This window comes from Stegodyphus dumicola, chromosome X1 (genome assembly GCF_044657685.1).
Source record: "Stegodyphus dumicola isolate Sdum_Otavi_A_Nest chromosome X1, ASM4465768v1".
Classification (NCBI taxonomy): domain Eukaryota; kingdom Metazoa; phylum Arthropoda; class Arachnida; order Araneae; family Eresidae; genus Stegodyphus; species Stegodyphus dumicola.
Genome location: NC_140780.1, coordinates 185,955,677 through 185,977,721, shown reverse-complemented (window position 1 = coordinate 185,977,721; position 22,045 = coordinate 185,955,677). Strand labels below are relative to the sequence as shown.

Sequence of the window (22,045 nt, the reverse complement as noted above, 5' to 3'; positions counted from 1 at the left end):
GGATTTAGACATACTATTAGCATTTAGAATGTGATGCATAACAAAGCAGATATTAAGTATATATAACAGTTTTCTTATGCAAGAAGCATGTGTGTTGAAATAAATGAAATTCATTCACTTGGTTTTGCTTTCTTGATATATGATTCTTGATGAGGATGATTTTGTTGTTCGACTTCTGAATTAATATGATTTCACTTTTTAAATAATTAAGCATTGCAATATATCGGTTAGATTAAACTTTGAGAATTATTCCAGTAAGTGACAAAAATGACTTATTAAATATTTATTATGTTAGTGAGAAGTATTTTTTACTGAAATAAAATATAGCTAATAAAAAATGACATTAGATGTTATCAGACTATTTTGCTAATTAGCTTAACAATAATTGCATGCCACAACAACACAGACCTTTAATGATAACGAAATTTTGTGATGATTTTAACAACCTTTATATACATATCAACTGTAAACAGCGTGAATCAGGGATTCTCAACCTTTTTCTTGCATCAACCCCCTTACATTTTTCTCTGTATTATACTATACTATGTACAACTTAATAATCATTACGCAAATAACTGTACAAAAACTTTTAACAAATTAAGAACATGAACAAAAGTTTAAAAAATGTTGTATTAGATTTGCTTAATTATTTTTCATATTATTACTTTTAATTTTACAAAAATAAACCAGTTTCCAGAAAGAAAATCACGGATTCTAATTGTACAAAAATTTGATTTTCATCAATGTGATGGCTGCACTTGATGTATTGATGAAATTTCTTTTAATATATTTCATAAAACTTCTTAAATTACCTCATTCAACAATATTCAACCTGTTTCTTGTTTTCCATTCTGGTTTTAGTGTTCTTGCATTTTACTTTCTTACATTGCACTTATTGTATAAAAAAATTAGATATTAAAAAATATTAGCACATTTTTATTTTATATTGTAGGGTTTCCCTTAGTTTTAATAACCAATTATTCTATTTTTTTTTGTTATCTTATCTGAACTCCTCATTTCCCTTTGCACTTCCTCGCCAGGATACAAATTAAGTTAAAGTGAAGAAGAATATTTACACATGTGAAATGAGAAAATCAGACAGTGTGATTTTGATATTATAGCTCACATCGCTATTTTGTCCTTCCTTTTGTTAATATTAGTTGCTGATATGCCTTCCGGCTGTTTGTTAAAATCTATTGCCGGTGTAGATTGCTGAGTCAGCATGTTAGTTTTAAGGTATCCAGTATGATTCTTTGCCTTCTTAAATTATTCTTAAGTTGCCACCGCAAGTAGGCGGTCTTATTGTGAGCAAGAGTTGCATGCATATTTTGTTAAAGAGTTTTATTCAAATCAAAGGATAAATTTAAACCCTTTCCCTGCATTCCAGTTCTTCATGCCTGTGCAAGAGTCACCTGGCATATTACTAAGATCATATCTTTGCATGATAGCTAAAAGAGAAAGATCATATGCTATTTCTTTCCTTACAATACTATATAGCTTTATATCAGCAACCAATTAATTATAAATTTTAACAACAAATTTTTTGTACCTATAAGTAGCCTGCAATTATCAGAATTCTCCCATCTGCACAACCCTTGGTTTTACGTTTTGTGGATTTACTGAAATTCTATTATATGTTGCTAAAATTAATGCAGTTTGATTTATATTAGCAGAGTACATGCAATGATACAAGGACTTAAATACAGTCAAAAGTCTTTAATCCGGAATGATCTATAATCCGGACCTCAAAGCTACAAACTTTCTGAGTATACGTTTTACACATGTGCGTTTAATCTATAACAAACGTTATAAGCCAAGCTAAAATTATCTATTTCAGTTAATGATGCAGATTGCGTTGTTCCTTAATCTTCTAATCGGATACGGCTTATTATTTTTTGCAGACTGTTAGAGCAGTTTTATAAAAGTAAGCTTGAACTTTTGATTATGTCAAAAAGAATTTTTGATTCTGGAGCTGCCAAAGGATATACAAAGCAAAAGCATGTTTCAATGTTCATTAAACAAAAAGTGGAATTGCTGCAAAAAATGGATAAAGGCATATCCTTTGTTTCTCTAACCATTCTGAAATCTGTTTATCAATTTCATGCTGGTCTGCGGGGGGGGGGGGGGGGGGAAGACGTCGTGGCATGCAATGAGCTGGAAGTTGATCTATCAGCACTATCCTTATCTCCAGGGCAGATGTTTTTATTTTATTAGGCTTATAATTCCTTACTAAATGTAGTATTTCATCTCGATGTACTCTATCTTTGATATGATTTAAATCAAATTCCTCGTCATTATAAATATCACGAATACACATCAATTAGTTTTCTGGTTGCAATTTTCTAATTTTGACTATGCGTAATGTATGCTTTACGCATGCGCACGTTGAAAGAAATGTTTAATATAGTAAACAAATAAATATTAAGCTTTTTTTTTTTTTTGTAAATTTTGATACCCTTTTGATCATAATTGCTCTTTTTTCTTCATAAATTACGGTTTCATATTTTTACTTTTATAATTTCTGCATGCCATCTTACCAGATTTAAATTGATGATATATAATCCGGAAAAACCGATAATTCGGAATCTCTGAAGTCCTGACGAGTCCGGATTAAAGACTTTTGAATGTAATAGTTTAATTTATATATTAATGAATGTTCAGAACCATAAAACTTTTTAATACATAGCATTTATTCATACACATAACAGGACACAGAAAATCCTTGCACCTTAAAAATACCTACAATATCCTTCAACGAATTGAAATTTCTCGACTTCCTATGAACAATTTCTAGTACAGTCCAAAGTCCGGATGTCTATTATCTGGAATGATCTAAAATCCAGACCTCAAAACCACCAACATTTTCTTGTAGGCTTTGTGCATGCGCATTTAATTTCACCCTTCGCGCATAATAAAACATCTGAAGAGTCCCGATTCTTAATTTCACTTTGACACTAAATAAAATACCTTGTTATTGAAGTAACAATCATTTTAGCATAAATTTGTACTATCAGTAATTTGGCTCCATTGCTGAGTATCTGCTTAGAATACATCTCAAACCGAAACATTCCACATAGATACATCGTTGATCTGACGCCAATCTGGCGAATCATTATTTATTATACTTTCCTTTCATCACCGCATGTATATCAAACATGCCAAACTGAGTAATGACTCATGTAGCGATGCCTAAACAATTTTTTTATGTTAGTAATTGAATAATAAAGGAGTGTCGTAATCTTTTATGTTGACATTACACTTAGCAATGATTACAGATTTAAGTTAAATGTGCTAAAAAATGTTGATGGGGAAAAATTTACCACAAATTTCTTTCCATATGCTAAAAATAGATTCTATTGATGATACTTATAGACCCAAAGATTACATTTAGGGCTAATTGAATTAAGAATAACTGATTTGTTATTCACATAAACCCAGAACCAGTGCCAGGGTTCTTATGGGAGCGTCGAATCGCAGAACTTAGGACCCACAGAGGCTGCATCAGGCGGTAAGATATCTACAGGGTTTGTAGCCACATTTTAGTTGAAAAAATACGCACCTATAAGCACTTTTCAAGCACATTTTAAGAAAAAAAAAAATAAGCACCTGTCTAATTACATTATACACAACTGCATAACCTTAACCCATTCACAATGGGCACCTCTATTACCAAAGCATTCTCTTGTGACAGCGTGTTAACCAGATACGTCGTCTTGTGGGGACAGACAATTCGTGCTTCTAAGCCTAACTTTGGGAAAAAATTCGTATAAATTAAATTTGTCATCCAATTGTTCCAATTTTTGGTACATTTTGAGAAGAATATTTAGGTAGTTGTCAGAATTAATTTTAAATCTTTATTGTTATATTTTCCTTAAAAATTTTATAAAATACTCATTCTAGAATAATATAATTTTTCCTTAATCCCACAATTAAATATCCAAACAATCGCAGATTTTATTTAACACAACACATAATTAAAATTAAAAAATATTAAAACCTTCTTTCATAAAAATTCACTGTGAAAACAACGAAAAGGAAGCAATATTTCAAAAAAGAGACAGTGTATGATATTCTTTGAAACATGGGTGTACACAGAGTCCAATGTTGCAAATGTCACAGGAATAGAATATCAGCAAATTTAACTTATTTAGCATTTGTGTATCTTCTACAGTCAGAGACAGATAGCGCTTTTTGCCATTAAAAAAAATAGAACACCAGCAATAGAACATTAAAAAAAAAAGTTTTGCTAATAATAGTTTCGCTAATTATATTTATGTCGCTAAATAGACATAAATATAATAAATACCTAAACTAATACAAAATATCCGTCTGAATGCTGGAAAGTCTGACTAAATCTGACTATAATAATAATAATAATAAAAAAAGTCTCTAATGATAGAACATCTACTCCACTATAGGGAGACAAAAAATAAAATAAATAAACTAAATTAAAAAGTATTCCAGAGCATCGAGAACATGTTCAGTTGTTTATATGAAATGATGCAATAAGAGCCATCACATTACTCAAACACCTATGAGTTAGCATTTGTGTATATTCTTTTACGTTCAGATACCTATATCGCAAAAATAAAAAGTACCTCAAAGCATCGAGAAGACGTGCATTTGTTTATATAAAATGACGCAGTTAAAGAAACATTACATTGCTCAACAGCCACCCATGAATCTTCCTCTCATTCTGAAACAAAATACCAAAAATAAAAAACATTGCATAGGAATGAAGGTACACATACTTAACTTTCGATGTATTTCCCCATAACAGATGAACAGCTACATCTAGTAGCAATAAAAAATACTAATTAACTGTTGTATCTAAAAAGTCATATGTGGTACACCCAGTCATACAGTGAATTAAATACGATTCAAATACGACACACCCGGCCATGAGGTAACGGCATACGGCCGATATGACACACCTGGCCGTGAGGGCGCTGCTGATGCATATACGACATGCCCGTACCGAACGTGTTAAAAGAAAAATTAGACTTGTAATTTAAAACATGAGAAAGTCAGTATTTATTAAGAAAGAATGAGCATTACTCAGCCATGGAAAACAATTACATTTTTTTAAAATTTTAAATAACAGTTCAATTTACAGAACTAGTTTACAATGAGAGGAAAAAAAAACTATGCGGAACTAAATTATATTACAAGATTTAATGATGAAATTTCAGTTTAAAATATAATTTAAATCAAAATTCTGAACATTTTCTAAATTTTCATTGTGTAAGTTTTCCCTTAACAGATATTGCAAAGTAATTTAAGTAAAGTAAAAAAAAAAAAAAAAGGAACTTTTTTGAAATCAGAAGATGGAAAATTGCTTCATGCAATCATCCTTTAACAGTAAAAGCTGAACTAACCGGCATACTCGGAAATTGCCAAATATCTGAAAATTACGGATTGTAGAGCGTAACTGGTAAAAGTGGAAAGGGGGGGGTTAGATTGTAGCCAATTCTTTCGATTTTTCAGCTAAATAAATGCTTTTGACATTTCGATATGTGCATCATATAAAAAACAGCCCAATGGAACTGAAAAATAATCTGCTTATCTAGCACAGTAAAACTCTTTTATCTCTGGGAAATATCGCAAACGCTATTGCGTAATACGTGCACCTTAATTCTTCCTCACGTGATATTACGCAATCGGAATCAACAGCTATTTATTCGGAGAATAAATAACTAAATAAAGGAAAACGCCCATTTGCTTCGTCCAGTTTTCACAGTCATGCGCCCAAGTGGCATATTTATCACTGAGCAGGACACGTCACGCTCCAAGCGATATCCCTCTCTTTTGATTAATAAAGAGATTTACCAATCTGGAGTGTTTTTCATTCTAAGTTTAATCAGACTGCATTAAATTTCTGGAATAGAATCATTCTTCGCTTGGGTTGGTAGACCGGAGAACTTTTAGTCCTATTCAATCCAAATTGGAAAGTGACCAAAAAAAAAAGTCCGTTGCTTGCTTTGCTGTGAACTGTAATGGTTTCAATATTCAAGATTTTGCGGAGAAAGGGGAGAACCCCCAACTTCCTTACTGTATAATCCATTGGGAAAAAAAAATAATAATTACTTTGACTATTCAATTACTCTTACTTTATTTATGCAATTCCAAATATTATTCCTTAGAAAACTAATCTGTGTTAAAACACACTTAACCATTCTTGAAGTTTATCTATACTTCAGCAGTTACAGCAAATATATTACAAACATTTATACATATGCTCATAATATAAGCATACCAATCATAATAAACACAAATATGAACTGACCACATGGAACGAGAATGTAAATTATTAAAATCTTGATAGAAATTCAAACGTGTGTAGTATTGAATGGGAGCGAAAAAATACGGAATGTAAAGGAATTTCCTACGGCTTTTCGAAATTCTTTGACCAATAGAATGACATGCACCTGCCTGTACTCGCGTGCACCAAAGGTTATGTTAATGCAGAGAAAGGGGCGAAAAGCTATTTCTGGGAGTATGATTCACCATCTGACGTTCCATATAAGGAAGAAAAGCTCTATTTAGTTTCGGCTTCGGTACAGGGGGAAAATGTGCATTTGTTAAAATAAAGCACTAAAAGCAAGAAATAAGCACTAAAAAAAAAAAAAAAAAAAAAAAAAAGGTGCTATAGAGAAAAAGTAGGCACCTATAAGGGCTTTTATATTTTATTTTCAAATATAAGGATTTATAAGCACTTGTAAGGACTGCTACGAACCCTGTATCTAGCTCCGGCCCTCAATAAGGCTTAACTATATGGTGGGAATTTATTTATTCAGAACTCTGATAAGCCTTAATCATATGCAAGAAATAGACATAAATATAATAAATACCTAAACTAATACAATTCAGGCTTAATGATCTCATTGTAAGATAGAAGCAATACAAGATTTAACGGAACTTGTCATTAGTCACCAAGCTCATGATGCATAGCCAAATGTATAGTGAAGAATAGGTAAATTTGATGATGATAGCTGCTAATTTTAAAGGTTTTCGGATATCGCAAAACAAAGGTGAAATTTTTCAATTAACAGATTTTGTAAAGCAATGTGGAGAGGCGGTAATAAATGAAGATGATAAAAAAGAAGTTTTTCAATTGTGATGACAATGCTTCTCAATCATCAATCAATTAATGAATGGCAAAATCTGTAGTATGGTTCTAGATAAAAAAAAAAAAAAAAAAAAAAAAAAAAAAAAAAAACACTGCTACCGATAGTGAAGAGAGTGACAGAGATGTTACTGAAAACGAGAAAATTTCGATTGACAAGTTAGTTGGAATTTTCAAAATAGCAGCAGGTACAAGAATTAAACAATGTAACTAAACAAGAGATTATGCCCGTCTACAGAATTAAAGAGACAGTATTAGCACAAAAAACGAAGCAACTTCCATTAAAAGAAATGTTTAATAAGGTAAACAAATAAATATTACACTTTTTTTTGTAAATTTTGATACCCTTTAGATCATAAATACTTACTTATTTTCATAAATCACGATTTCATATTTTTTAATTTTATAATTTCTACATGCCATCTTACTAAATTCAAACTGATGATCTAATATCCGGAAAAATACCAAAATCTGGAATCGTTGAAGTCCCAACGAGTCCGGATTTCGGACTTTGTACTGTACAGAGCACAAGACTTAATGTGTTCTTAAACATTTGCATTATTATAAACACAATGACTTTTTTTTTAACCACCATGGGTGCAGACCACATGTTACTGCAAAGTTCAGCTTATACAGTACAAAGTTCGTAATCCGGATGTCCATTATCTGGAATGATCTATAATGCGGACCTCAAAGCCACAAACTTTTTTTGTATGCTTTACACATGCGCGTTTAACGTATAACAGACGGTATAAGCTAGGCTAAAATTATCTTTACTGATTCTAAGGCATGAGGTGCCAAAGGATCTACAAAGTGAAAGCATGTTTTGATGTCCATCAAACAAAAAGAGGAATTGCTGCAAAAAACGGATAAATGCATATCTGTCTCAAAATTATGCGAGGAGTATCACATTGGAAAGTCAACTGTATATGACATAAGCAAAAAGAAAAAGGAACTTTTTGAATTTTTTGTGGATTTCGAAACCCCACTTGCTATGAATAACAGAAAAAGGGTTCGTTACACTAAAAGTGACGATAATGACAAAGCGATGATTGAATGGGCCAGACAGCATCGCAGCGAGGGTGTGCCATTGATGGGTCCAATGCTAATGGCTCAAGCCAAAATATTTCGTGAAGAAATGAACTTAAACACTGAGTGCACATATTCGACAGGTTGGTTAACCAAATTTAAAAATTGCCATGGTATAAGACAATTAAAAATTTCAGGGGAAAAAGCTTCAGCTGATACTGAAGCTGCTGAACACTTTGCATATTAATTTATTGAACTTATTACTAGTGAATAATTATCTCCAGAACAAATTGAGAACGCTGATGAAACTGGTCCATTCTGGCAATATGTACCACAAAATACCTTGCCAGCCTCTACAGAAAAAACTCCAACTGGTGTCAAAGATTCCAAAGCAAGACTAACAACTTTAGCGAGCGCAAATACTGCAGGAATGCAAAAGTGCAAACTTTTCGTAATCGGAAAACTTGCACGACCTTGAGCATTTAAAGAAGTAACGATTTTCCCAGTTATATATCGTGCAAATAAAAATCTTGATTGTTGACAACTATTTGGCATATACTTAGAAATTTTAGTGAAAGATAATGTATGCGTATTATTCTTCTCTCCAAATTGTACGTCTATCATTCAGCCTATGGATATGGGAACAGTGCATGCATTGAAATGCAAACATAAAGTAGCATTTAAAAAATTTATGTTAAATTTCTTGAACAATGGCAACGCTATTCAACACTTTTTGAAATTTTTTAGCATAAAATTTGCTGTGTGGAGCATCGCAAGATCGCGGGAGGATGTGTCTCCAGATACGTTAAAAAAGGCTTGGTGTAATTTATGGCCAGCTACCATATTTCCTGGTGAGGGCGATGAAGATGATAGCCGCGAATTTGAAGGTTTTCGGACATTGCAAACTAAAATAAAATTTTCCAGCTATTGGATTTTGTAAAGAAATGTGGAGAAGTGGTTATAAATGAAAATAATATAACAGAAGGTTTTCATTGTGACGACAATGCCCAATGATCAATCAATTAACGGAAGGCAAAATCTGTAGTATGGTTCTAGATCCAGAAAATACCGCTTTCGATAGTGACAGAAAATTTCGATTGACAAGTTAGTCGGTATTCTCGACACAGCAATTACAGGACTTGAACAGTGGAACTTTGTAACTAAACAAGAAATTATGCCCGTTTATAGAATTAAAGAGGAAGTACTAGCATAAAAAAAAAAAAAAAAGCAACTTAAACAACTTACATTGAAAGAAACGCTTAATAAAGTAAACAAATAAATATTAAGCTTTTGCACATTTTGATACCCTTTAGATCATAATTGTTCTTTACTTCATAAATTATGGTTTCATATTTTTAATTGTATAATTTCTGCATGCCATCTTACCAGATTTAAATTGATGATCTATAATCCGGAATCGCCGAAGTCCCGACGAGTCCGGATTACGGACTTTGTACTGTATAACGAAACCTTCTGGCTGTCATCATCAGAGGCACTGTAAGCAGACACTTATAATGCATACACTCTCCATAAGAGTAATAACAGGGGACTATTAGGAAATTCTTGAAATAACAAACATATCATGTGCTACAATTAATTTTATGCATTTATAGTTTATTTTTGTGTTTATTAGTATCAATAGCACCAGTTAATCTACAAGGCTTTGTGTACAGCCATCTTAAGAACATGATTCTTTGTTTTCATATTCTATGCTCTATTCTAGGTGGTGTCTTAAACTGGAGTTTTCTTATACAAAACTGCAGAATGTGATAAAAGACTTCCACATTTATAAACAATAAAACTACCATTATTTGTAACACACACATCCCTTAGAGCGATTTCAATTTAGGCTTGCATCCATTAGAGTGATCACTAGCATGCTTCACAATAAACAAGTAACACTGCATCACTAACACTCTTCCTGAAGGAAATGAATTTGTCCTTGAGATACAACACAAAGGTATCTCAAGGATCTCCCACGATCTTATATATTCTTCCTTTGAAAAACTTAAATTTCTTTCTCAGAAATACTGCAAGACAAAACTTCACCTACATTCATATTTCTTAAAATTTATGTTAAAATGTAAGAAGTCTTATTTTCGAGCAAATAAAGTATGTTCTGCATCCTAATTATGTGTTATATGTATTAAATACTGTTCTAAACATATACTGTGTTATCTTATTAAAATATAAACCGACTGCTACTGTTTATTATTTAAACTGGGAGCAAATTATAGAACAAGGGATTCAAATGCAAAGGGTTTGCATGCAATTAGAAAAGTAAAGTACAACTAGTTTCATTTTTAAAAAGGCCTTTCAAATAAAAGATGATTATATTTCAATAATGCCTGCTACTGGAATAACCATGAAATATGACACATTCAAGGGACAATGGAACACCAGCTATAATACATTCCCAGAACCTCTATAGAAAATAAGTAATTTTTTTCTTAGAAGCCAACAATGTGACTGATGAAAATAGGAAATGTGCTTTACTGCTAACCATTTGTGGAACTAAAATGTTTAAAACACTTCACTTCCTACTAAATGGGAAGATATTCACGATTTAGTATAAGCAATATAAGAACACAAGATTCTCATTTTCATATTCTATGCTGTGTGCTCTAAAGATGGATTCTGTGCTATGTACCATAAATAATGCTTTAACCATATTTTTGTATCATTTTATGAAAATGTTGACCGACTGTCATTACATAGTTAAACTAATGATATGAGCTTCAGAACTTGTACACTAGATTTTTGTTTATTTTCAGAGAATAAATGATAGAACAAATTTAACATATTCTGTGTTCATGATTGACTTTGTACGTTCTTTTTAAACTTCTCAACTATGGTCATATGTCTGCTATTTTCTCTATATTCTTGTATCACTCCAAAAACATTCTGTAATACATTTACTTGGACAGAGGAAATGCATACAAATGAAACCATGCACTTCAAAAGCCATCTGTAGATGCATCTATAGTCTTAAATTATCAGATATTCAAAATTTAATGCATTGTGATTTAAATAGCAAACCATGGTAATATTACAGACTGAACAAAATGTTTTGAGATGATTACCTTATTCAGAATCAGATGATTCAACTCATCATACATTTTTTTTTAACCTTCTCACTTGAGAATTTCATGTCCAATTGGCCTTTTCATTATTAAGAATGATTAGAAATAACTGGTCATTAAAACCAGGCTATGTGCAGGGTTTTCTAATGTTGACATTTTCATTTCAGGCAGTGCTGTCAGTGCTACAACAGCATGCACATAAGCACTATCCTGGAGTCCGGCCATAAGTTTCTTGAACAAATCTACTCTTCTCGAAACAAATGATCCTTAGACTTACTGAAATATTGAAGCATGACTAAATGCTTAATCTTCATGTGCATATGGTTAAATTTTAAGTGTTCATTAGATCTCTTCTCAATAAAATTCAACACTCACTGTGACCAACTACTGATGGTCATGGCTGTTCAGCAGCAAATACAATGATACATAATATAGAATCCAGTACACAATTGCCATATCTATCAGGAAAGAGAAATAGAGGCAGTTAAAACTTCCCAATCCACCCTAGTATTTTCGTTTTCATATTATTTATAATATCTATAGTAGACTACTTCACAATTTTATTGCAAAATGAAATGATGATCAATTTTTCAATGACTGATTTTTAGTTACACAACGCAAATAATCAAGAAACCGATGATTTGATTCTTCCAACTAAGTAATGCTTATAAACATAAAGCATAAATGGCGGTTCAACATATCAACCCACACGCAATACAAATTCTAAAACTCAGAAAATTTTAAACAAGCCAATACTATTAATGTTCACTCCCAAGCAAACAATTAATTATATGCATATTACATAATGGTAATTCTACGATTGCGTTACTTCAAATTTCACACATTTCCAAGATCTAGTACAAGTGATCAAAATGAAACCTTTGAAAGGATATAATATCAATATATTGGATTATTCCTAATTTAAATACTGTACTCCTTTTACAACAATATATAATATGGTAAGACATAGTTTTAATTTTTTAAAGTTAATTTAATTCCGAATTAAATGTTGAGTGTCCTTAAATAATTCTTGTTTGTAAACAACTTGTTAATTCCCCCGCCCAAAATAGAGTTCATTATGTTTGAAAATTTTCGATTTCATAAACACTTTTGCTCAAATCTTAAAAAACGTATATACCACAAACTTTGGATTTTCAATGGATTTAATAAATATAATGTGTGAATGCATTTTACACACAAACTGAAGATGTGCAAAGTGGTGGATCTCTAACAGGTAATGCAAATTAAAAATATATTTCACTATAAAATTACAATTCTTAATCATAGTTCAACAGTTATAGTTTAAGAAGAAATGTTATGTTCAGAAAACAAACCAAGGCAAATGACTGGAAACTTATCAGCTACTGACGATTTAGAGATTTTGAAATCTGGAAAGCTATGTTAGTCTACGTCACTGTTAACAAGCTATGTTATTTAAGCAAAATGTACAATAAATACTGCAAAATTATGTCCAATGAAGGTTAAACAAACATATATGCTGTATATAATATATTTACAGCAATTTTTCAATAACCATAAAAGAATACTGTATTTACTCATGTATTTTCTCCCTACTATTTTAAGCACAAGATTCTGAAAAATAAAGTAAAATTAAAAAAAAAAAAAAAAAAAAAAAATCATCTAATTTTTCCTTTACTCAAGGCAATCAGAAAGCAAGTTCTATAAATATAAAAAAAGGATTTAAAAACTAACAAAGGAGTCTTTAAACTGAAGATGTTGCCAAAATAAAAACTCTTTAGTGGTACTCCTAAGTATGGTACACGAGAAAAGCTGATACTATCCGGCTTGATGATAAAATGGCTAAAAATTATATTGACATAACACAGTGGTCAGATGCTCTTGTATTAAATTATGATTACTGTTGGATAGCTGAAGTAATCATCTCATGGAAGGTGTAGAAAAATAAATGAGCAGAACAAACACTATTCCTGTCAACATTCTAGGAGGAACTTCATCACTTCTGCGATCATTGGAGATCAATAAACAGTGAATAAATCATTCAAAGACTACATCCTAAAATTTGATAATGAGTAAATGTCATCGACACACCTTTACTAGAACTGGAAAAAATCCAGAGATCTTCCATTGCTTTGATTTTCTTGCGGATGCATGGGCTATGACTGATGGAGCAATAATAGTAAATAGCATAAAAAAAACAGGGATATCTAATACTTTTCATAGTTCTGAAGATCATTACACATGGGAAGATAATGAATGGTAATGAAAACAAAGATAATGGTGACAACTTGCAAACTTTAGTAAACAACTAAGAGATTAGGCTCAGCAGAACTAAATATTTTCTGAGGCCTAGTGATTAGCAGTGAACAACATAAGAGTGAACAAGATTCAAGATACATGGAAACAGAAATGAAGGTATCTTGTTAGATACTGTGACGTTGACATTGCTATGTAGGCTTCTTTTAAGCAAATAATACTGGGATAGTTACTTATAGTTTATCTATCAACACTTCAGAAAAATGTTTCACTTTTTTTTTTTTTGTATAATAAAATTAGTATAAAAAGGAGATAATACCCATGTAAATATGATATTTTAAGCATGTCAAAAATTCATTCTAATTAGAAGTTCTAAAATCTAAACTTTTCAACTGTGCAAAACGTCAACTCCCTTCCTCCCAAATGCAATACCTGAAACACTATAAAGTAAAATTCATTTATAACTTTTACAACTTTTAATAAAGAGAAACAGTTAAAACATGTAACGTGTTGAAATAGAACAAAATTTAAACTTGATTAATTCTGAAACCTTATTCAAATATAAAAAAATAATTTAAATTTAAATTTTGAAACATATGGGCTTCCCTCAAAATTTAATTCACTTAACAGATGAAATCAAAATGATGATGGCAGCATATTACAAATAAAACTTAAAATTAGGTTAATACAAGCATGATAAATTAAAATTTCAAACCAATGTTTACCATCTGAGTGGCACGATTCAGTGATCTGTTGTCACCTAATACATATTATTTTGTCATATAAAATATTTTTTCTAATTTTCATTTATGATCTATCATTCTAAAGAACAGAAGGATGTAAAATAGAGTAAAATAAATAATTATACAATCTACCTTATAAATGCTCACTAAGTGCAGCTCTTCATAAGCAGATCACAGAAGCCATGCTGCTCAGAAGGTTACATTTTGACTGTAACAAATTTTAAATTTCAATTTATTTTTAAATTAAAAAACATGTACTTTAATAAGCAGAAATTAATCCTGAAGCCTTTGGATGGCAAAAAGAAGACAAACAACAATTATGAGATTAGAAATCTACTCTAAGATAGATGTTATGCACATACCTTGACATACGTCACAATGATAAAATACATTAGCAATGGTGATAAACAGTTACTACGTTACCACATTTTACACAACACTGTCCATCACTGCGGCATTATTGAAAAGTGAATGTGGTCAACCCGTTTACAGCAATTTTAATATTATGTTTCTTTTATAAAAGCCATAAAAGATTCCTCCCTTAATTTTCACTGATGAAAACCTCACTCTCGGCAAATCATCCACTGTTAAGTCTTTTAAATCATTAACTTCCAGCTGATGCATAAAATGCCATCATAATATCACACGCAAACACACAAACCAGAAGTGTGCCAGCTTTCAACATCTTGTGCCAAATAATCTGATGAAGCTCTGTTTCTTTTCTGGTGGCAGTTAAAAACTGACAAAAGTCACAAATCAGATGAGTTGATTCTGGAGGATTTATCTCCTTCAGATGCAGCAACATTACAGTCTGACTGAATTAAGTTAGATGGAACAGATGATGGAGGTAAAGGAAATGATGATGGCTGAAATGAAAACTGACTACTCTCTTGACCAGAACTATAGTACGGGGAAGACTGACTATATGGATGTAATGAAGACACTGACGGCTGTGGTACTGGCCAAGCTCTTGGAGCAGGAGGCTGTATATCTGGTAAAGATGGACTTCCAGTAGAATGTGGAAGCATAGGATACAAATGAGACATATGCTGCAAGTGAGCTGGAAGTGAATGTTCTTGACTATGTTGTAGTGGATGCAAGGGTTGAGGATGTTGTATATGAGAAACCTGCTTGTGTGACGAAAAATTAGAAAATGCCTGAAAATCAGAATTAGACATATGATGTGAAAAGTTAGGGAAATGATTTTCAGACAAATGATGATCAGATAACTGAGATTGAAGAAATTGCTGTGCAGCTTCTGCTGCTTGAGGCTGTAATGCACTATTCTGTGTCATTAGTGAAAGCTGATGCTGAGACTTTTTTGATGGTTGTTTATTGACAGATTTTCTCTTCCGAGGAGCATTATGCTGGTTTTGTGATGCATTTTGAGGTTGATGTGATGAGGACAAAGATAGCCTTGGGCTTGAAGAATGCAGATGTGAAGAAAATGACACAGATTGCTCACTATGCTGTTTTTGTTGCGTATGGTGAACATTTGACTGAGATACCATTGTTTGTTGAAAAGAAGACTGAACAGAATTATGAAGATGTTGAGTGGCAGCTTGAGATGGAGATGTTGTCTGTGATACCGAAAATTTAGTTTGTGGCTGTGTAGATGATTTCATATTGGAGGCTATTTGTACATTCATCTGTGAAACCGGTGATTCAGTTTTAGAAAGTTGAGGTGATTTTGATACAGATCTCGATGGCTGAACTGTATTATGTGAAATCTGAGTCTGAAGACTGGATATAGATGGAACACCCTGAAGAGCAGAATTTTGATGAAAAAGTGACTTTTGAGGCAATAAATCTGGCACTGTTGATTGTTCTGGATCATGCGAAGATATCTGAAGATTTGGGTTTAATGTGTTTGTAAGTGATGCTAGAGATTTAGGGAGAGAAACAGTATGAGTTTTCACAGATTCAGATAGTGATGTTGAAACATTTTTACAGTTTTGAAGATTCTGCTGTACATTTTGCATCTGTAAATGAGTGGCAGTAGTTGAAGCCTGATTTCTATCAGTAATTTGCATACTAGGAGAATCTGAAGTTTGTTTAGTGGGAGATGATGCACTTACTTCATTTACAATATTTTCTAAAATATCATTAGTTTTGGGTGCATTGTGAATTAGATGGTGCAATTTTTGAGAATGCACATTTGAATGGGTGGATGTTGGCTGGGTAATAGTGATCTGAGGTCGAATATTTTTTCCAGCCAGCAAAGGAGTCATCTGAATCTTTGAAGAATTTTTTTGTACAGGTTTTCGTTTTCCTTGTTGAGGCTGAAGTAACATCTGCTGAACTCTAACTGGCTGTGCCAGCTGTGGTGCAAACTTTTGTCTGTTTTGTTGATTTGTAGGATTAATTGGCAGTATTGTAATTTGTTTGTTTTTTGTAAGTACCTGAGGAAGTTCACATTTATCTTTGGAGCTAGGCAGCTGAACTGAATTTTGCTGAACAGCTGGAGATAATTTTCGTATAGTTATTTGTTTTCCAGGTAAAATTATAGGTGATTGAGAATTTTCAAGTTTTTCCATATCACCGCAACCTGATTCACTTTCAGATGAATTTGCAGAGGTATTTGAGTTACCAGTATTTTTTCTAATGGATGGCTCATCATCATCACTAAGGTCTATAACTTCAGGTGCAGAACTTCGAGCAGTAGTCTGGGATGAGCTGCCAGCAGCACTTCTAGGTCCTAAGTAACGAACTGTCCCCCCACACTGCAAGGTCTGCTTTATGATCTAAATAAAAGAATAATATATAAGACATTCAGAAATAAAAATGCATCAGAATTTCAACTTTATATAGTACTGCTAGGTAAAATTGAAAAATAAATGCATCAGTATTGCAATAAGCAATTAAAAACAAATGCTACAACTAACCCCAATGCTTTGACCTCTAGGAGTGTTTATCACTGTAGTTGACTGATTACCACCTAAAAATAAACAAAAGCACTAATGAGAAGAAAATGACCTAAAAGTAGCTATTAAAAGCATAAATATGATATTCCTAATAGAATTATGATAAGGAAAAAGCTAAGAGCTCTTCAGTGAGAGCAGTAATTTTTCACAGTGAAGAAGCTGGAGACATTGAGTGACAAAAGTTGCTATTTCAGATAGTAAACAATAGGCAAATTTTTGAGTAACATAGAAAAGAATGTTTTATTTTCAGAACCACAGAAATTAATCCTGTTTATTGTTTTGAACAACGGCCAAGGAAAAGATAAGTATCACATGTATATTGCTTACGAGTCATTTTCAGGGCTCACTACAAGTAAATTTTTCTTGCAATGAGTTATGACTTTTTCTTCCAATACAATATGCAACTTGGATGAGTAACAAGGAGCAACAGAGGGAATTAGTTACAAAGGAATGAGTGAAATATTCTAATGTTTTCAGGCAAAATCATGAGATGCAGCTATTGCAGATGCTGAGCGCTTAAAATCAGAGTCTTCATTTCCTATCCTGTGTTGAATTCTAAAAGAAACTAGGGAAGGACAGTTTTGCATGGAAAGTAGATTTTTAGTGAGGAGGCCATTTTCCACATATCTGTAAAGAGGAGTGATCGAAATGTATGCATTTGGGATGCAGAAAACCTTTATGTGGTGGTGTTAATATATGTTTTGAGCTTTGTCAAAACTGTGTGCAGCCCCCCTTTTTTTTCCTAAAGCGAACTGTGCCTAACCATGCTAAAGCTGTGAACACAGAAAGATAGCAATGACTTCCTTTTTCAACAAGCCTTCAATTTTCAAGAAAGCATCAATGGTTATCTTCGTGTCGAACTCTCAGTCACTTGTTTCTTCATTCACTTGTTTCAGACATATTATTTGAGATGACCCATCTGATTAAACTTCATGTCATTCTTTCCATGTTAGTTAAACTGTATATTGTCAAAAACTGTATATTTATGCTGCCTTTGTAATAGGATTTAACATAACTGTGAGAAAAGATCACACATGTAATGTAGCCATTGGTATTGATTATGACATGCTGGGATGCGTTTGAGAGGAATTCAAGATTGATGCCTGTTGCATCACTAGCACAAAACATATCAAGCACCTGTCAGGTATGCACTAAACTAAGAGAGATTCTCCAATTCCCATTTCTGATACTCGTAATAGATGTTAATCAGTAATATTAGGAGCTTTTTAAACCCTGGATAGCTTCCTGTACACAATTTGAATACTGAGGTTTGTGTGTTCCTTTATGCAGTTTCATACTTCAGTGAGATGTTTGTGAAAGCATTCCAAATGACAATTTTAATGTCACATGTTCAGTAAGGTGACCTGTTTCAAAGTTCGGAATTCGGGGATGCTATTTATAACTTTAAAAATTTTTTTACAAATAAATTATTTTATTGTTATTGTGGTGGAGGCGGTATGCAGGTCAATATATATATATAAATCAAAAAATAATAATTTATTTTTTAATCATAATATATGGTATTTTCTAAAAAATAAGGAATAAATCAAAACACAGTATTCATTTTCTAATAAATTTGTAATCCTAAATTATTTTGAACACATCTCCAACTATAGCATATCAGTATGGTGATGGCCTCTCAGGGTGGGAGACCCTCAGACCCATCCCCTTGAGGTGTTCTCCATCAAAATTGGGCTTGGAACTAAGCGAAGTCATACTGTCACCTACATGGTGCTCAAGACTCTTGCCAACAACAGGTGCAATCTTGCGACAATGAATTTTGTGGGCTTGCTCTCATGTTATACAAGTGACTGTCAGACAAGTGAGGTAAGTCACACAAAGAAGGGATTACAAAAAGGTCGCCAAAAATTTTCCACAGCTGGTTTTACCATGGAATGCAGGGTGCAATTGAACAGAAACTGAGAGAAAGACGGAATGAAGAAATAACTGCCGCAAACAAATTGGTGGGGACCAAAAACTTTTAATTTGTTAGGGGCTCCAAAAGGTCTTGATATAGCCCTGTAACCTCTTACATTGGGCATTAGATTCTTCATGAGAAGCCTTTTTCATTGCACAGGTTTGACAGGTCAATATTATGTATTAATATGATCGGGGATATTTTGTTTAAAGTGAGCTTGTGAGGCTGTAATTCTAGGGTCTCAAGAGAAGCTTTGCGGCAGTGCACAAGCTGCTCTGTATACATTACTGATTCAGTGGATGAAAAGGTGACAAATTTACTGGGAAGCATTTCCTGGATAAGTTTGTTAGGTAATTATAAACTAATATCAATGCGTTGATAGATTATTTGAAGGGATGAGTTTTGCTTTGTTAACCTTTATTTTTTTTTAGAAAATAAATATCAACTTTCCAATTTCTTTATGGGTTTGGAAATGTTTGCAAAAACTGATACAGTATGCAGTTTAATTTTGCTTTCAGAAAATGATAAAAGAATTATTTTTAGATGTTGTAAATGTGCAAGGGGATGATGCATATTAATATATATAATGCACTGTCAATAATTAAAAAATATATGCATATATTATACATTCAAATCACAATCAAATTACTATGTTAATTAAAAATTGCAGTGCTGTCTGTAAGTGAAAGTCTGAACTGCAAATGTGAGCAAAAATTATGTGTATGTTTGGGGATTGGGGAGAGAAATACAGGAATGAGAAATAGAACTCCCCCATTACAATTTTTCTAAGGAATGCTAGACGGGGAATCTCCTGTTTATGTGGCCAGTATGGCACACGTCTGTTACCTTATGCTTGCATTCTCAGTTTGCAATCAATGCTACTTAAATAATCAATGCTTACTTAATATACTTATTGGCATTTATACTCTTACTTTTTCATACTGCTGTTTTTCAGGACAAATGCTATGAATTTGGGACCAAAACATTTACCGTAACGTAAACGTAGGGTTACCTTAATGTTCAGCAATTTAACAATTCGAAGTATCCAGCAAAAAGGATAACAAATAAAGATATCTACACTTTAATTTTAACAAATTTCTGTATTAAACCATATTTCATATTAAGGAGTATGATGTCCATTGTCAGCTATCATCAAACTTCAGAAAATAACTAAAGATATAAACAGATTTTGAAGATTATGCATCCTGAGTTACAAGCGACTTGTCAAAATGTGAGACAAGAATATTTGGGTTTCAACTGTTCAAACTGTCTAATGATATATGGATTTCACTACGCTCTTTGACTTCAGAAGTATAATGTTTTAATAACATTTGAATATTTATAGCAATTATTATTGGATTAAAAATTCTAGTGTTGTAATTATTTCAGTGCACGAAAGACAACAAAGGCAGGAAATTATTAAAACACAACTAACATACGACATTTATTGGAATAAAGACGACCCTTACTTTTTCATTAACTCTTAGAGGATTTAAGGGTACTTTCTGATTATTCAGTATCCTGAATAGTATTCACAACACAAGCAATAAATTACCAAAGTAGGCAACACCAAGAAAGTTGCCAAAATGTATTTATGCAGAATCCAAAGTATGTGCATGTGCAGCAGACCTGTGCTGGGCACTAATGTTTTATTTTTGTTAAGGAATCATAATGGGATTATGGAGTTTGCTGGCTTATGAAAAAGAAAGCATTTCTTTAGAAATACAGTATTCTGTCCAACAGTAAAAAAACATGAAACTTTACATTCTAAACGATTGAATTTTATGCATTCAAACTTGTGCAGTTTTCTAACTTTTTACAACAAAAAAAGATAACTGTGTACATGGAAAAAACACCTGCAGTGCCGTTTTTGCAATTCTCAGATGTTTTTTGAAGCTAAAACATATTGCTCTGTACATTGAGAGAACAAGGAAAAATGGTAAGTGTTTTATTATGGATGCTTTTTGCGATTTTGATTTTATTAATCAGTTGCTATCTATAAAATTCACAATGCAATGCCATTTTTTAAAATGGCTATCATCTTTTAGATCTTAGTTTGATGAAAAATTACCTGTCAATGGTTGGCAAATTATTGGTTAAAGAATGGAGATAATAAAAAAGTATTGATTTAATTAATTTTTCTTCATGAATTCAAATGAGCAATTCATTATCTAAGGACGTAAAGCATATTTAGGTACTTTTGAAAAAAGTCATACTGAAATGCTAATTGTAAACAGTAAAATTAATAGCATGTATTCCAACAATAGTAGTTAGGCTTACTAACTTTACTGAACTCACTGCTAACTGGAACTGCAAGAAAACTATTAAAAGTGGATTCTTGAAGCTTCCTTTGTACATTACAGAAAGCAATTTCTGGGGGATAGCAGACATAAGGGGTTATGCCATTTACTATAGAACTTGAAAACACCAACAACTGACAGTTTTAGTACTTTTTTGTTAACGTGTGATTTTAGGATACATTAAGTTCTTTTAATTAAAACAGCTGCGGGAAAACATTTTATATTCAGGCAAGTATGAAAGTTTAACTTTGTCAATTGAAAAGGAAAACTAATTATCAATACGGACTGAGAGCATACAAGAACTAGAGACCCCAAGGGTGAAAAGCAGGCTGTTGGTCAACAAGAGATGGCTGCTTGCCACATAAGAATTCTTCTGTTCTAACATACAGGAGGTTCTCTATTTAAAGAGGATGTAATTACAAGAACAAAATTTAAAATGAAAACATTTTAAGAAAGTAGAAGGATGTTTACCTTCTAATAGTTATTAATCTTTGAAAATAATTGTATATCTACTAATGCTACCTAGCAAACTTTATGAACAGGCTTTACATCAAAATGTTTGCTGATTCCAATGATTTTCTTACCCTTTTCCAACTACAAGTTTGCCACTAGATTTCAAATTCTTGCAAAATACACATTGTTTTTTATTAACTATGCCATAAAAAATAAGCACAATAATAGCTGAAT

The 22,045-nt window shown here is 32.3% G+C and overlaps 1 protein-coding gene across 1 annotated transcript in view; it reads right to left on the bottom strand.

Annotated features, from left to right (window-relative positions):
- Positions 1 to 2,263: 2,263 nt before the first annotated feature.
- The window catches only part of LOC118200554 (uncharacterized), a 281,729-nt gene continuing 261,947 nt past the window's right edge, over positions 2,264 to 22,045 (bottom strand). The window contains exons 24-25 of the mRNA XM_085807694.1: positions 17,102 to 17,154; positions 2,264 to 16,960 (exon numbers count right to left, since the gene is read on the bottom strand). Of these exons, the coding sequence (XP_085663820.1) occupies positions 14,966 to 16,960; positions 17,102 to 17,154 (2,048 nt within the window). The 3' untranslated portion in view covers positions 2,264 to 14,965. The remainder of the gene's footprint in view (positions 16,961 to 17,101; positions 17,155 to 22,045) is intronic.